At 37.5% G+C, this 17131-nt stretch overlaps 1 protein-coding gene across 17 annotated transcripts in view; it reads right to left on the bottom strand.

The window, feature by feature from the left end:
- CLASP2 (cytoplasmic linker associated protein 2) overlaps positions 1–17131 on the bottom strand; it is a gene marked incomplete at both ends in the record, with an annotated part of 129532 nt that overhangs the window by 42068 nt on the left and 70333 nt on the right. For 14 of the 17 annotated variants that reach the window (XM_079537951.1, XM_079537963.1, XM_079537960.1 and 11 more), the window contains 8 exons: positions 1000–1017; positions 3701–3724; positions 7077–7247; positions 8346–8401; positions 9792–9959; positions 10557–10634; positions 13114–13173; positions 15086–15156. In XM_079537951.1, coding sequence (XP_079394077.1) covers positions 1000–1017; positions 3701–3724; positions 7077–7247; positions 8346–8401; positions 9792–9959; positions 10557–10634; positions 13114–13173; positions 15086–15156 — 646 coding nt within the window. The remainder of the gene's footprint in view (positions 1–999; positions 1018–3700; positions 3725–7076; positions 7248–8345; positions 8402–9791; positions 9960–10556; positions 10635–13113; positions 13174–15085; positions 15157–17131) is intronic. The other 3 variants (XM_079537965.1, XM_079537967.1, XM_079537962.1) reach the window with 2 other exon arrangements.

Raw genomic sequence — 17131 nt, 5'->3', positions numbered from 1 at the left:
CCCTCCCATAAAACTGTGCTAACCATGCTTCTCAGAAGTTTCACAAACAAAACCTAGAAGGTTTGAGCATCGTGGACCTAGCTCAACGAGTAATTCATTTTTTAAAATAGAATAAATTAAATGCTTTCTAGACATGTGCAGTCAATATTAGACCCAGAATAACTAGGCACGCAGACTATTCTTTAGTTCTAGTCTCTTTAAGCTTTCCACACCAGAATTTGGAGACCAACCAAGTTAATATTATTCATCCAAGTAGAGGGAATAGCTATAGATGAGAGTCTATAAGAAGAGAACCAGAATAAAGGAGGTTATTCACTAAACTACCAGAAGAAATATGTTAGCAAGATTGGTTAGATTAAGTACTCCAAAGTCTACTAGTTATCCCCATGCAATGGCAGTATTTTCCCAATGAGTGCTGTGAGACTGCAAGGCATGTAGACTGTGTTCAGAATTTGGCCCCAAAACATAGGAATACAGAGTGCCACTATTTCACTGCTGTGTTAAATCACCAATTGGAACCTGGTTCAATTTCATCAAAGTGAAAAATAAAAACAGAACGGCAACAAGCAGTTTGCATTCGTGAGGCAAATAAGCTGTTATCTGTCATTAATGACACGTTTAAACAAACAGCACACTGAAAATTGATTCACAAGTCTCAAAAAGATGAATAATAGCAGCACCTGTTTCCCAGAGCATGAGCATATTTGATGAGATTATCTGTGACTTGCTTTAAAAATAAAATACACAAAACTATAAAGCTCTTATATTTTCACACTGAAAATGTTAAGCAATGATACTTCTATTGCAGATTGCAGATGAGTACTAGAGAATTAATTTAAAAATACTACACGACAACCGAGTATTAGATGCATAAGCTATCTGGAGTTACGTATCTCCACAACACCCCAAGAAGACTACATTGTACTTTCAAAGCTTAATTTGTATCAATGAAAATATAAAGCTGAAAATATTAGCTTTTCTAACAAAATATTTTCTTACCATCTTCAGAAGCTGTTCCTAAACAGAAAAAATAACAAAATACATGATATTCCAAACAACAGTGTGCGACTTTAATTCCTTTTCTGAGATAATCTTAGGAATCTTGACAAATTCTACCAGATCAGGAAGAGGTCTAAAACCTGGATTACAATTCCATTATTGAACTGAAGCAGAATTATCAAAAAACTCCCGTGCTACACTTTCAGTGATTTACAGGAATGCAACACACAGCACTGCCTTCCAAACTTGTCACAAAAACACAAGGAAAAAAATAGAAAAAATAAGTAAGGCAACTAAATGAGATCCTGACCAAAACTTTATAAATATTCTAGTGCAAACTTTTCTGATGTAAAACATACTACTATACATTATCTCAGACAAGAACACACCACAAGAAGTGTGTTTCACAAACTGGCCAGTTATAACTCTTCAGAAACTCCACCAAGGAGAGTTTCTTTTTGATGCATGATCACTTTCAAAATCTACATGAGATTAAGTTTTCTTCAGAGAAGTGAGCAGATAGAACAGGAGCTTGCTGAAACAAGATCACACTTGAACAATTACGTCAACTTTAACAAGGCTAAACTATGACAAAACGAGTGGGACAAATGTGACATCGGTGTATACGAATCAATGAGAAGCTATCTCTACAGTGCTCCATTTCTCCAAGCTCCTGTGAATCAGATCTGATGATAACAGAAAAATATACATACAGTAACACTGCTAAAATGTTAAATGGACTAAAAAAAATAAATACTCAAAGGGCAACTCCATTTTTCTTTTCATTCTACACTGTTCCAGCATATCTGACTGTGACTTCTTCATATTCCAATATCCTTAATATAAGTCACTACTGTTAAAACCTGCCTCTAAACTTTAACTCAGTGTACATTTCTTCACAAAAATCAGGTACAGAAATACACATGTAGGAGTGCCTCAGTTTTGCCAAATCAAATTTGCTAGTCTGTGTTAAGAAAAAACACACAAACAAAAAAAAGAACAGAAAACCCAACATTCTTTCAGAGCTTGATCTTGGAACATTTAAGCCAGGCTAACAGCTAGTTCTCATCCTAGGAGGAGTGGTGCTGCTTCTCCTTTATCCACCTTTGTAACACCAACCAACCTGTCTGGACAGTTAAAGGTTCACTGTCAGTTTCCAGAGATTAAAAAAAAAAGAATACTTTCATCTCTGTTCTATCTAATTACCTTTCTGGAATTTGTTCACCTACAGAAGTTCATAATGGAGTACTACAAAGCATGAGTGAAAGAAGTCATAGAAACAAGGCCATGATTAGCAGTAGGAAGAAAAAAAACTTCTTGCAGGAAGCAGTTAGATCAGAGCAGCTGTATAATAAACTACAACTTGAGAGTTAAGATGCGTTCATTCTGTCTCACATCCATCTCTGCAGATTATCCCACCAAAAAAAAAAAAAATCATTGCTCTCATCAATTGTGGAGCACTTCCCCTTCTAAACAGATGTATGGGACACCTCCACAAGCTATGACACAAGTCCTTAAGAAAGCTTTTTCCTGGTGACAACGTGCAAAATGCACACAGCAAGTGCTCAGCACAGTCTAAATCCTATTATGTGCAATACAAGGAAACCCGATATGGAAATAAGTAAGACAGATACTAAAATACTGTACCAGGAAATCGTATTTTATTGACTTGCCACCTGCAACACCCCAAAATAGCTAAAATTCTTCCCAGAGGATCTCTCTTATGGCTACATGTGCACAATACTGAGTTCTGCAGAGACCTACCTTCCCACTATTTTCATTTCTGTGCATATTTTGTGTGTATTTCCCCCAGGAGACTCAGTATATGCTGTCTATGGCAGGAAAAACATCACCTGCTCTGCTTTCAGTAAACTACTCATTCTTCTAAACGTGCTCTGTTAAAATGCATGTGACAGGAGTTATGAATTAAGTAGCAAATGCAACTGACTTGTAAAGTGTTTCCCAACAAGAAATTACCATTACCAGGCATCGACACGGGAAGCATTACTTGCACACACCTGAAAAAGTCTAACAAGTACTATGAGAAACATGATTCTCAATTGCCCTTCAATTATGATAAAAACATAAGCCAACCCCGTCCATGTGTAGTGAACTAAGAAAACGTTAGTGCTAAAGCATAGCTGGACTACTTGGTAAGCTATCTGAAAAGGTAGGTCTCCTCAACAAACTATTCTTTAATAGAATTGCACTGGATTATGCGACTTACAGGGATGTAAAGTTAAGCACTAGACCAGATTCTGATGGGAGCAATTTCTAAAGAGAAAATTCTAATTTCCTTTTAGAAATTCTTAATTATCTGCTTATTCTGTTTTCCAAAGGCTATTTTGCCAAAAACTCCAAAACAACACAAACAAAAAAGCTGACTTCAGAGATAGAAGTAAGAAATACAACAAAACTAGACCTTGTCACAAAAAGAAATTTAACTACAGAATTGCTCTGTAATTCTTTTCTTATTTGGAGTAATAGCAAAATTCTGATAAAAGTTTCTGTTGCTGATGTATTCAAAACGTTGACAAATACATATACACAACATATATATTAAGACTTTAAGATTACATAGGAGTTAATGAAAATAGTACATGTTAATCAATAGACAAACACAGTAAACATTAAATATTTTACATAAAAGACACTTTAACATAATTAATAGAATTAGAGGACAGACTAAACAATTTCTTACCATCCATCTTGTCAGAAGTATCCTCTTTGTTGAAAAAGCAGGCAAAGAAACATGGAAAACTTAGTGTGTTAGAATAAAGGTGTTCACAGCAGAGTCATAAAACATTAATTAAGGAAAATACATTAATATTAAATACTGCAGACACATCTATCTAACTTGTGCACGTATAAGCTAACTTAAGTAAAACTGGTTTCTGTCAGCCCAAGGAACAATATTACAGAGCAAGGCACAAGTAAGTACCCTGCATGGGGATGCTAAACCTGTATTATCCAGATTTGATCAAGCCTTTGCAGTAAAATATTTATCTGCTGTTTCATGCTTGGCTTTCAGCATCAATATACATTTGTATCATTACTGAATTACAATATCTTATGAAATTTGCTCCTCAAGATGGGCTAAGGGACAGGAAGGGAAGAGACATCACAATAAAAACAGAGGCAAAATGGGACAAAGTTCCACTCAGGTTTAAAAGCATTAAAGATTCACAAGTTCAGCTGGAATTGCTTATTCTGACAGTAACAATCTGAATTAAAATATTTAATGTGCAACAGATATAATTACAGCTCCAGTCTCCTCAACAGGCCATTACCTATTAAGGATGCCAAAGCTAGTCAACATTCAGAATAACTAAAGAAGGTCCTCCTGTATCTAGAAGACTCTCAAAGTAAATAACAAATACAAATGATTTAAAACAACAAAAACACACATAAATACACATAATAATTCTTATAATAATTAGCTAAGAGACAGAGACAAATACTAATTACTACGCTTATGAACTTGTTCTCTTAGGTTCTACATTTTGCAGCTATTTTATCAAAAGGTAGATGTTACTTTTTCAGTAAGGGTGAGAATGAATCAGGATCAAACTGAGAAGTATTCCTTTTGTGTGACTGTTAACAAACCTTGGCCTCCTTCACCATCACTACCTTTGTACAGTCCATCTATAACAGCATTTCAGTTTTCTATCTATCACTACCTAGAATCATAGAATCATAGAATCACTAAGGTTGGAAAAGACCTAAGAGATCATCCAGTCCAACCGTTCACCTATTCCCAATAGCTCCCACTAAACCATGTCCCTCAACACAACATCCAGCCTTTCCTTGAACACCCCCAGGCTCGGTGACTCCACCACCTCCCTGGGCAGTCCATTCCAGTGCCTGACCACCCTTTCTGAAAAGTAATACTTCCTCATGTCCAGCCTGAATCTCCCCTGCCGTAGCTTGAAGCCATTCCCTCTGGTCCTATCACTAATGACACGAGAGAAGAGGCCGACCCCCAGCTCACTACAACCTCCCTTCAGGAAGTTATAGAGAGCAATGAGGTCTCCCCTGAGCCTCCTCTTCTCCAGGCTGAACATTCCCAGCTCCTTCAGCCTCTCCTCATAAGCCCTGTGTTCCAGACCCCTCACCAGCTTTGTTGCCCTCCTCTGAACACGTTCCAGGGCCTCAATATCTTTCTTGCAGTGAGGGGCCCAAAACTGGACACAGTACTCGAGGTGCGGCCTCACTAGTGCTGAATACCTGTCACATTATCTTGCCATTTCAATTCAACACTATACTCTTTTCCACAAGTCACTGTATTCACTAGCAAGGCAAAACTTTCCCATTACTCAGAACCCTCAAAAGAATTTGACATGGACTTACAGACCACGTATTCACCACTCCCCATCTACAAACTCCAATGAGAATATGCCATTTCTTTATCTCTGTTATTTCCCCACATAAAACCACCACTCTTTACTTCCCTAAAAACCTCTGTGCCCTTCTTAACTCCTGCTTCCAAATTCTGTGCATGAATCACACACATGGCTTAAGATGTTCTGAAAGCAAACCAGAATTCCAAACAAGAGCTAAATTTCTGTGAAATCTGTAATGAGGAAGTAAACCACAATGAATAAACACCAACAGATTTCTCTCTCTGCTTTCCACTTGACATTTTTCTCCTCCTCCTACTGCTATGTTTATTATCACTTTTCCTATGAGTCATCTCCACCTTCACCTAAGAACCACAGTTATGTCCTCTTGCCCACCAAAATAGACTAAAAAATACTCTGATCTTGAAGAATATTAACCCTGGCTTTCAGACATTATGCAAGGAGTATCAATTCTCCAACTGAAAGTCTCCCCTCCAGCAAGCAAACTGAGCAGCCCAACCCTAGTCTACACCCAACACCTCCCTGATCCCCCGTGTGGGCAGTAGAGGGAGCCCACACCCCATGCTAAAGTCCTGCTCCAAGCAGTGTTCTTTCTCAGCAGCACTGCAAACACACTGCGTCCACATTCAGTAGTGGTTCCAAACCACTTCAAGTAGGCACTGATGACAAAAGAAGCAGCTCACTTAAACCTAACTAAAAACACAATCAAAACCTTGGATAACATAGCTTACATCCTTATATCCTTACATCCTTTTATCCTAACATCTCCCAAGGCACAACACAAACTGAAAAGGTAAAGAAAAGGTTTGGTTTTTGTTTTTTTAAATGTTTAAAAAGGCTAAATAAAAAGTACTTTTTTTTTTTTTTTCTTCTTTTTTTTTTTTTTTTTTTAAATATGATTTCTCTGCCTCCCTTGTGACCATGACTGGTAATATCACTACTAGAATTTGCCTCCTTGGTAGTCTAGCAGGAACATAGGCTGAGAAGAAAAAACTAGCAGTGAACACTGAATCTCACCCCTACGTTAAGGATACATGCCTAGCATTCCTTTATTCTCCTTATGCGATGGTGAAATTTAAACTTGGAAGTTCTACCATCACTATCAGTTTTTCTGTAAACTAATTTGCAGAGCTTTGTATGTCTAACAGCAAGCATTCCTGACAAGCAAGATTATCACTCAGGTGGAAAAAAACTACTTTCACAGAGTTTTATGAATGGACTTCGGAAGCTCTCTCCGAAATCAGCTGTATACATTTGTGCAACAGTTTGTATTATGTGAAGAAGCCACTACTTAATACAAAGATGTCTCATTAACTGATTATTTTACAGCAGTGCTAAAGAGCTGAGAAAAAAAACATGGAAATCAAGAGTCCTGGTACTGATTTCCTTTTTACTTTTGGATGCAAAAAAACCACGATCACCATCTGCTGTTAAGTGAAGGTATCGTGCCTTCCAATACACAGTGTAATACCAGATTAAGATGTTTAAAGAGCATAGTATGAATATATTCTTTACATTAGTATTCTTCTAGCAGAAGGAAAATAAAACATCTAGCAAAGTTGGTAACTTACGTGAGAAAATGTGCTCTTTTACAACACTCCAGCAAAAATGACAATGAGAGTTTTCCAAAAGTAGGCTTGTCTTCCCGTAACTCTCTGAAGAAAAGCCTCAGAAATAATTCCCCAGTAAAGATAAAGATAAAGATGTTTCCCTCACCTAGTGAAGCATAAGATCCTGGAGGCAGACCAGCTGCTGACAAGCGCCCAGCTCCAGCTGTCTGTCCAGAAGCATGGCGAGCCTTTGCCCCCGCAGCAGCATTAACATCAATGTCACTGCGAGACCTTTGCAGAGTTCCTGGGCTTGGAACACTCTTGCTGCTGCCCGAAACTAGTAACAACAACAACAAATTGTTAGTAATGAATAGAATTAATCGTATTTGCAAGGTTAATGTTTTCTACTGCTGCAGCAAACCTGCAAAAAACATGTATGTTACACAAATAAAGTTAATATAAATGCAATATTGTAAGGACATTAAATAATGTTGGACACGTTGGCATGAAACTCAGATAAAGAACAGTTCATGTTACAGTATTATTTATTGCCATTCAATATGAAATGTTACCATTTAATGCTATGTGCTCCCATTCTTCTACAATCTGCATAATTAGGAATGTTTATGGGGTTTATTACCCCACTGAATGCTTCAAAACATAATGAAATTCACAGCACCCTTTGTGATATGGAGAGAAGACAGTATTTCCATGATTCAGCTGAGGTGAAGCTTTGGGCAAGCTGACTGAATACCTTCATTGGTTTTGGCCTCATCTTCTATAAAATATTTTTTAAATCCATTTCCTCTTACATGCTGAATGTTAACTATTAACTGAAGTTAATTTTCATTGACTCTTCCTTCACAGTTTCAATACCAACCAAACAAGCACCCTTAATTACAAGAGGCTTGTAAAAGGGAGTTCAGTGATTTCTTTGGAAAGACTTACAGAGGCATTACATGAAAGGAGAAAGACAAGATTCAACTTTGAAAACTGGTGACAATATCAAACTGCTTGAATTCTGCTTTATTTGGTTTCTCTCACATACACAGCAGCAGCTACTTTGGAACAGATGAAAGGTACAAGGCATCTTTCACTTGCAAACACCACAAGCCCAATTGTCAGACAGAGACAACAGAACAATGCACTGCTTCTTTGAGAATGACTGTCCCATGACAAAACTCCAAGATAAACAACCAAAGAACAATTCCAATACGTAACAAATCATCTTGTCTTTTGCTCACAACTGAAAATATGTAAAATCCAAGCTGAGTAAGTGGAAAACATAGCAGTAGCTGCAGTTTGCAGACATAACATTATTCAATTCCGAAATAGGCTAAATACTTAACAAAATAAAATTTTAAGTTCCATTTAAATCTTGTAATTCAAAGAACTTTAAAGAATAAATACTGTGCACAAGATAGCACTAGCTTACCTCTGCCTGCAAAGCTGGCTGGGCTGGCTGCAGACCATTTAGAAGATAGAGGACGGCTGAAAGACAAAATCCAATGAACCCATGAAGTAAGGGCTTTTATAAATAAAACATCCCATGTAACAGATCCAAAAGGCAATTAATACACGGTGAAATGAGAGAACAAAAGGGTTATTTATATATTTTTTTCCTCACCCCTTCTATTTTCTCTGAATATTTTTGGAGAAAAACATTTAATACAGACTGAAAACACAATCGTTCTTATTGGAACATCTTTTATATTTTATGAAATTACATCTTCATCACAGAGCATTTCTCCTTTGATAATACAAACTTCAGGTCACAGAAATATTTAAGGCTGCCACTGCAAGGTCTTATTTAACCACAGAGCTGATCTTCAAAATCAGCTGTCATGCAAAAAGAGTGGGAGATAAAAACGACTGATACATAACAAATTATGGGTTGCCTGCAGTAACAGGGAAAAATGGATGAAAGAGGGGAAGCCTTTGTATTTTTAATACAAAAAAGGCAAGGCTGAGAGAAGGTGCATAATACTGTGTATTTACCTGAGTTACTTGCTCAGGTGCTCAAGGATAATGCAGCTGTCAGAATTATTAGGTAATTTCTCACAGAGAATTATGTATCTGCAGCTAACTAACAACCACATACAGCGATTTCCTAATATTAATACCTGGCGTTTTGGAAGCATTTTGTTGCAAGCCCGCGGTTAAATTCACCTTAAATTGAGCTCCAAAAAGTCCTAGACAACTGTTATAATTTCATCACTTACACAATCTACTGCAAATGCCATTTCATTTAAGCAGTTTCAAATAGAGCTTGTTTCTTGTTTTGTAGGGACAAGTCATCATATTTTTTTCATCCCCTAATCTCCTTTCCCTTTTTTTTTTAATCAATGATCTAGGAGATCTGTAAGTACAGCGAAGTCAAAAATCATGGAGAATTAGACAAAGTAAAACCATGTCCCTATTTCCTAGGGTAGTAAACACAGGGAGAACTTATTATCTAGTTATCAATACTAGAAGCTAAAAACTCAGTTTTGTGTAACACAGGGAAAATAACATCTATCCAATAAAAAATTACTCAAGACTCAATTAAAAATACATTTCCTGCATAGTAACTACTTCTATTTACTGTTCAACCCCTTCCTTTCTGTAATATTTAAGTTCAAATATCTGCAAAATTACATTACAATTCCTGCAGTACAGGAAGTAACATGTGGTAGTTTAAGAGTATTTTAAAATTTTAATCTCTGTATAACTTAGTTTTTAACATTACTGGCAGGTCATTAACAACATGTTTTAACACTTTCAATTTTCAGGTAAGCAATACAGACTAATTTGAAGAAGAGTAATTAATCGTATCTGAATAACATTTTTGTAAAAAAATAAAATAATTTTTTCGACAGAGAAGTAGGTAAGTGACCCTTACTTGAGGCTCTCCTGTGAGCTAGAAGATGACCTGTCTGACTGAGGGAGAGATGCTATACTGCCAGAATTCTTCAAGTATGTCTGGAGGCTTCTTTGATAAGGTGGCTCAAGGGAATTGTACAGAGTCTCTGCTTCACTAGGAAAGTGATTTCTAAGACCCAAATAAGCCCTGTAAAAAAAGAAAACAACCAACTGTAACTGTTCTTTATTTTCTTTAAAATATAGTCACGATGTTAAAGATTACAAGGGATGAGAGCAAAAGGAACTTGAATTGGAACGACAAAGTATAAGAGAAACTCACCAGCTCAGTAAGAAACCAATTAAATTGACCTTAGACATCTTCTTGAAAACAACTGAGTCTCTCTGTCCTCTGAAATTCTCCACTCACTTATTGATTCTAAGGGTAAGGAACAGTAATTCTACTAATTCTACTCTGGCCTAAACTAATGAAAATGCTGAAAAAAATTTGATAACTTCATTCATGAAGAAAAAAAAAAAAAAGAATGATTATACAGCAATATCAAACATTCTTTTTCCTATTTCATAAGAATCTGCAAATACTTTAAGAAGGTAGCAATTGCCTCTATCTTTAGAATATTTTTCTTACAATAGAAATCAGATGTTAGTTCAAGACACTGAGAACAAACACGTAACTTTTCAATCTAACTTCTGCCCTTTTCTGTGGCTAACACATTATGTATTGTCACCCTTCAACCCCTCATGTAAAATCTACAAATTTTCAGAGCAAAAAGTAGTACAGACTTACTTCCTTGCCTCCACTCTTGCTTCTGCATCAGCATCATGAATGCCTTTCTTGATTGTTTCAACTAAGACAGCTGCATGCCTAGAAGACAAACATTCCTCATATTATTTTGCTTCTGCAAATTCAATTCTAAAGTAAGTAGTAAAGTTTAAATAGTTAAAATAATAAAGTAATATAATAATAAATAATAAATATAATAATATATATAATATATATAAAGATATAATAAATATAATAATAAATAATAAAGTAAAAAAAAAAAAAAAGAAAGCAAAGGGAGAAGTTCTAAGGTATGAAGCAAACAAATGCTTAAGCGTAGTGATGATATAACTGCACTGCTGTAGAGGCTTAAGAAGGCTTCCCAGCTATTTCCTTTTCTGAAGGTAGAAATTATGTTTTCTAAAAAAGTAAAGGCTACAGCAAAGGCAGACAAATGCAGGTTTTCATTTTTTAAACAAAACAAAACAAACACATGAAAACACACTTCTTGTTTTCTTTAAGCCTCTGAAATGCTGACTACGTGTAAATACAGAGGTATTTCAACAGTTCACTTCCTTGAATCAAAAAGTCTCTGGAAGAACCAACGAATATACCATGTGGGAAGGCACCCACAAGAATCACCAAGTCCAACTCCCGGCTCCACACAGAACAACCCAAAACTCTAACCCTATGTCTGAGAGCATTATTCACATGCTTCCTGAACTCTGGCAAGTTCAGTATCACTGACACTGCCCTGGGCAGCCTGTTCCATGCTCACCGCCTTCTGCTGCAGACCCTGTCCCTAAGCCCCAACCCGGCCCTCCCCTGGCACAGCTCCATGCCGTTCCCTCAGCCTGTCGCTGTCACACAGAGCAGAGCTCAGCGCTGCCCTCCGCTCCCTGTGAGGAGCTGCAGCCGCCATCGGGCCTCCCCTCAGCTCCTCTGCTCTGGGCTGAGCAAACCAAGGGACCACAACTGTTCCTCATACAACTTCCCTCCAGACCCATGCCCATCTTCACAGCCATCCTTTGGAAGCTCTCGAATGTTTTTATGTCCTTCTTTATGTCCAGTGCTGGAGGTGAGGCCGCACAGCACAGAGCACAGCAGGACAGCCCCTTCCCTCTCCCAGCTGGCAGTGTGACCACCTCTGATGCACCACCTCTGGGTACTGCTGGCCCTTGGGGCTGTCGTGGCAGAATGCTGTCTCATATTCTTGCCATGAGCCAGAACCCCCAGATCCCTTTCTTTCTGTGGGGCAGCTCTTCTGCCTCTTATCCTCAAGTCTGTACCCATGTCCTGGGCTGCCCGACCCCAGGTGCAGAACTTAGCACTTGCTTTTGTTCAACTTCACACCTCTGGTGATTGTTCAGCCATCACATGTGTCAAGATGTTCAAGATGTTTAGATGTGGTACTAAGGGACACAGTTTAGTGGGAAAATACTGGAGATAGTTGGACTGTTGGACTAGACGATCCTGGAGGTCTTTTCCAACTTTTGTGATTCTATGATTCTAAGCTCTGTCTGCCTTTAAGGGAGTCAACAACCCCTCCAATTTAGTGGCACCCTCAAACTCAGCATACACTTGAGTCCTGCTTCCAGACACCATCTCCAGACCAAGCCTTTATTTGACAGAAAAAGCACCTGATCCTGTAGAGAGGGGTGTGATTTAAAAGGCCTAAATTACATTACTGATTTTGTTAGCTTGCTCTCTACATTTCTAGAATAACCACTAAAAGCAAAAGAACCAAACAGGGGTTGCATATCTCCTGTTTATGTCATCAGCAAAATGCACTTAATGTCATTTAGGGCAGCCTCTGGGAGATTACTGATATTGAAGAGCATCACCAGACACATAGCTAATGCCTTGTGGAAGCGGCGCTACTAAAATCATAAAGTATTTACAATATATGGTGACCAACTAGGAAGAGATTGCTACTTTCTTTGCTACTTGACTCCAGTTCAAACATCTCTTGCTGTGTGCAGGACCAACAATAAGTTCTGGTCAGTGACATCTGCTCTGCTGCTCGAGCCAACCAGGCCTTGGGCACGACACAGCAGTATCCCAGTGGTGACATGGGCATCACAGTGAAGTTTGAGCACCTCCCAGCAGAATTGGCAGGACAAAACTGTCTCACTGCAGAAATGCCTCTACATGAGAGCTCTGGTAAAATTGAGACAAGAAAAATTAAAATTGAGATGCCCGAATCAGAACTGTCTTCTGTTTCTGAGCCAGAGAAGCTGGTTTAGTTCTCAGGCTCCCCTCCTCATTCTCCAGGACAGGATGAGAAAGAAAACTTTGGGATGCTGTTGATAGGAAGAAAAGGATTCACTAACTTTTTCAGATGAAGAGCAATTTCTCATATGCAATATAGGAAGAGAAGGAGAAGATAAGGAGAAGAGGCAGCAGGTGGGAGCGTACAGATTTCCTACCCCTTGGTACCTAAAAGAGCCACATGACCTGCTGTACTAGAAAGGCTGGCAAACATTCAATAACGTAATCAATTCAAGGATTCAACTAAAAAACTTCTGTATTAATATTCATTAGTAGTTTATTATTGGGGAAAAAATGTACAGGCCCATACCTTTCCAAAGAATGTGTTTGCCACTCTTGTAATAACAGGTCTAAAAATTCAAAGGAGCGCCTAAGAAGACAGAATAAAACCATTTAATTAATACTCATTTCTCCAGTGTGCTTGTAGAAAAAACAGAAACTTCAGTATTTTCATTCTGAGGGAAGAAATACTTAACATAAAAGCATGTTTAACTGTTAACACAACTTCAAACTTCAGAAATTTAAACATCTTTAGTTCAAATCATGTTATTACACAATTGGGAGATCGTAAGTTAGGTATGCATGTCTTTTATTTGCCCCTAAGTGCAAGACACATCAGTAATTCAAAATTTGCACTAACCGTAATATCTTAATATTAAAAAATAATACATCAATACTTTAAAAAGTCAGCTATTAAGTTACACCTCAATGTTTTTCTACATTGTTACACCAGCATTGTTTTTCTGTCCCAAACACTATTCCCATCCTTCCACAAGTCTTTACAAAGTACGTCCCATGAAGGAAAACATGACACCATGACACCATTAATATGGGGACATACACACAGAAAGTACTCCTCAGTCTTTCCTGGCACTGAATATAACAAGTTATTTAACTGTATTTATTATAATTCAGAATACCTGACAACACAGCAGACACAAGTTAGCAAATGCATATTCTGAAGTATGCCTGAAACTAGATCCTGGTGAACAAATGAAACTGGCACAGCTTAGGAAGGTGTTTAGATAACTGAGACTTTGAAAAGGGAGTAGAGTCTATGGTATAGAACTCTTATATTTTCTGGATATTTTTCACTTTAGACCTGTTTTACATCATTTTTCTTCTGGCCAAATTATTTGGGCACGTATAAAACGTGGCAAAAAAAAGCCCTGAAAGGATTAGAAGTTCTTCTCATTATTGTAACTAATTTAGTTGTTTTGGCTTTTTTTTTTTACGAAGGCAGTAAGTCAGTATGAAATACAATTTTGGCTGCCTTCACTGATGTGAAGATCGTGAACTGAAACCATTTTCCTTGACAAAGCTGACGTAAATGGAAATGCTGAAGCCTGCCCAGTGTTTTAAAGTAAAACAGCAAGTTTTAACATGTTACTACAGTTTGGGTTGAGATAGTAGTTGCTTCGGATGAAAATGCAGCTTAAAAAGAGTAAACAGTGTAGGTGCTCAGTTATTTCTGGTAAATACATAGCTATATTGCACTCACGGTTACTGTGGATCCAGAAACAGCGTAAACTGCTTTTGAGAGATTTTGTGCAAAAAATGACAGACTATCAGAAGCAACTGGAGTCATTAAAAGCCCCATCAAGTATTGAAGTATCATTTTTTGGAAAAAACATGCTAAAGACACACATCAGCACTTAAAAATGGCAACAGATCGATCCACCATGTCATACCTCTACCTCAACCCAAAGCCCAGTGCTGTGGTATGCTTATTAATCTGGCACACACAGCCTAGTTCCACTTACAAAGTCCTCCACGTGCAGTAGGCAGCAGTATAATGCAGTGTTCCTGCAAGAGCTAACCTCCCTAGGTCTGTCAGGACTAGCCCTAACTGCAGTTAATAATTCAGGCTGGTTCTTAGCAAAGACATGCATACCTAACTTACAATCTCCCAATGCCTCTCAGCACCTGGTCTGTTTGTTCTTGTTAGCCTTAGCACCAGAGATTCAACTCAGAACTTTTTTCCCCCTTTCCGATTTTAAAATAAAAGTTGCTTTTTCCTACAAGTGTTAAGAATACTTTAAATTAAATTCTGCAGAAGGACACAGTTCACATCCCTGATTATGTCAGAGAACACTATTCCTTACCAATGTCCAAGTAACTTTGCTTAAATTCATTACTGTTGCTCACTGGAACACACAGTTCCTTGTTCCTTGAGAGCTGACAGCTAAACATTTGTAAAGCTGTTTACTTTCAACAAACAGTTATCATATTTAGAAAGCAACAACCTCAATAATTTGCTATTTGAGTATATTGTAACATACCTCCTAACGGCAACCGATTTTGAGGTACAGTTGCTTGTTATTAAAGGTATGAGTCGGGGCACATGGGTATGCTGAAAAAAGTCAACAAAGTAGTTAATGACAAAAGTATTCCTGAATCTACACAGTAGCAATTAACTCAAATAGAATCAGAAACAATACAAATCACAATTGGTCTCTTATTAGTAAGCTACATGTAGGAGACTACTGCTAGCACGTGCATTCATAAAGCTTCTGTTCATTTTCACAAGATCAAGCAAAATGAGCTTCCAACAAGAGTCAACAACCACACCACGATGTGCAGTGTTTAGCTGTGCAAAGTCATGTCTGAAGGCTCAAATGCAATTTTCTCCTCAGAAGAGTTCTAAACAGATTTTTTTGTTCACTTGTTTTTCCTGAAGGAAAACTAAAGGCACAGCAGTCTTATAATCAGAGTTACGTAGCAAAAAGAAACCTGAATCTATGGGCTCTCTTTTAAGGTTCCATCAATATGGTTAACATTAAAAACATGAAATTATTTTTAATGCAAAATATGTCCATAAAACAATAAAGGTATGACACAAAATATAAACATACTTACGTATGAAATCTAAATGTAAACACCTAACATTCTCATGGAAAAAGGAAATCCTTGAACTACCACTTGAAGCGTTTAAGATAAGCTACATTAAATCCAGATGCAATAATTTAATCCAGAATTAAAAGAGCCTTACTTCAGCCCATTTTATTTTAGACATAAAGCAGTACCATTTTAATTCCAAGTAATATGATTAAACAAATGCACTTTCTGTGAATTTCTTTATTCCTTTCTTGAATAAATACATCAGATGATTTGCGTAACAGCTCTGCTTACATTGCCAGAGTTTAAGTCTATAGAACCTGCCTCAGAGCTACAGTTCTGAAAAACTGTTAGCATCTCATGTATCACTCTTTTCTCCTTAGTTTATTGTTACAGGATATAAACACAGAAATCAAAAGAGCCGACAAAGAATTATCAGCTCTCACAGTGCTGCCAGCTTCAGAATTAGCAGGGAATGAGTCCAAAAACCCACGAAAGCCTAGCAGCTGCAATTGTTCCTACTGTTTTTTGGTGTTTTGTTTATGTTTCCATAGTTTTAAATGGCCTGTAACTGCTACAAGAGAATAACAAGCAATACTGGGGAGAAAAAATAAAATGGTTTCATGTACAAAACTTCCATGTTCCAAATCTGTGGAGATACCAACTCCGTACTTTCTGGAGTATGTTCGACAAAGGACTCAAAGGCTCAGGCTTGCTTTTATTCAGCTAAAAAGCACGAAGATGTGAACTAGCAGTCAGTGATTTCTGCTATGAGTTTTTCAGCACACATCAGTCATAATGGCTTAGGATTTAATACTGATCACAAGGTTTTCTTCACCTCACATAATCCAAGGGGGAGAGGTCTGCAGACAGGAGGACTGCATTTCGCTCAACTCTGATACTTATTTCTTCCATTTTAACACTGAGATCTGAATTTTCTGACTGTCAACACACCCTGCATATGCAATCTATTTATTGAGGATTTCAACAGAATGGGTAGGATGTTCCTGCTTCCATGTTTCTAACCCTGTATGTTAAAGGATAGCTAAAGATAATAGAAGCTTTACAAAATCAGCTGTAGCTGATGCACAGATTCATCTTCAACTGAACCAACAAAACCAATTTAACATAATTTAGTGATTTTTTAATTTCATATTGCTTTCCTAGTGACTGATTTGCCACCATAAGTAAGAAGACAGGGTTATTTTCCTACATATCTGAACTCATCTAATGTGACTGTGAACAATATTCTTCTCTCAGAGAGAACTGTAAACATACTATGTAAGGATGTATTCCTTCTTCCTCTCTCAACTCCATGCCATCAGTCATCTCAGAATGTACAGTAAAACTCTGGGAGGGAAATACTGATACATTTTAGCCCAAGCGCTGATGCAAAGGTGATGCAGAAACTCTCAAGAATACCTTCTTGGAGGCATGGTCAGACAATGATAACTTCAGATTCCAAAACATAATGAGCACAGCAACAGAAT

The sequence above is a fragment of the Tetrao urogallus genome, assembly GCF_951394365.1.
Source record: "Tetrao urogallus genome assembly, chromosome: 7".
NCBI lineage: Eukaryota > Metazoa > Chordata > Aves > Galliformes > Phasianidae > Tetrao > Tetrao urogallus.
The sequence above is the reverse complement of the archived record's forward strand: the minus strand, read 5'-3'. Positions and strand labels throughout refer to the sequence as shown.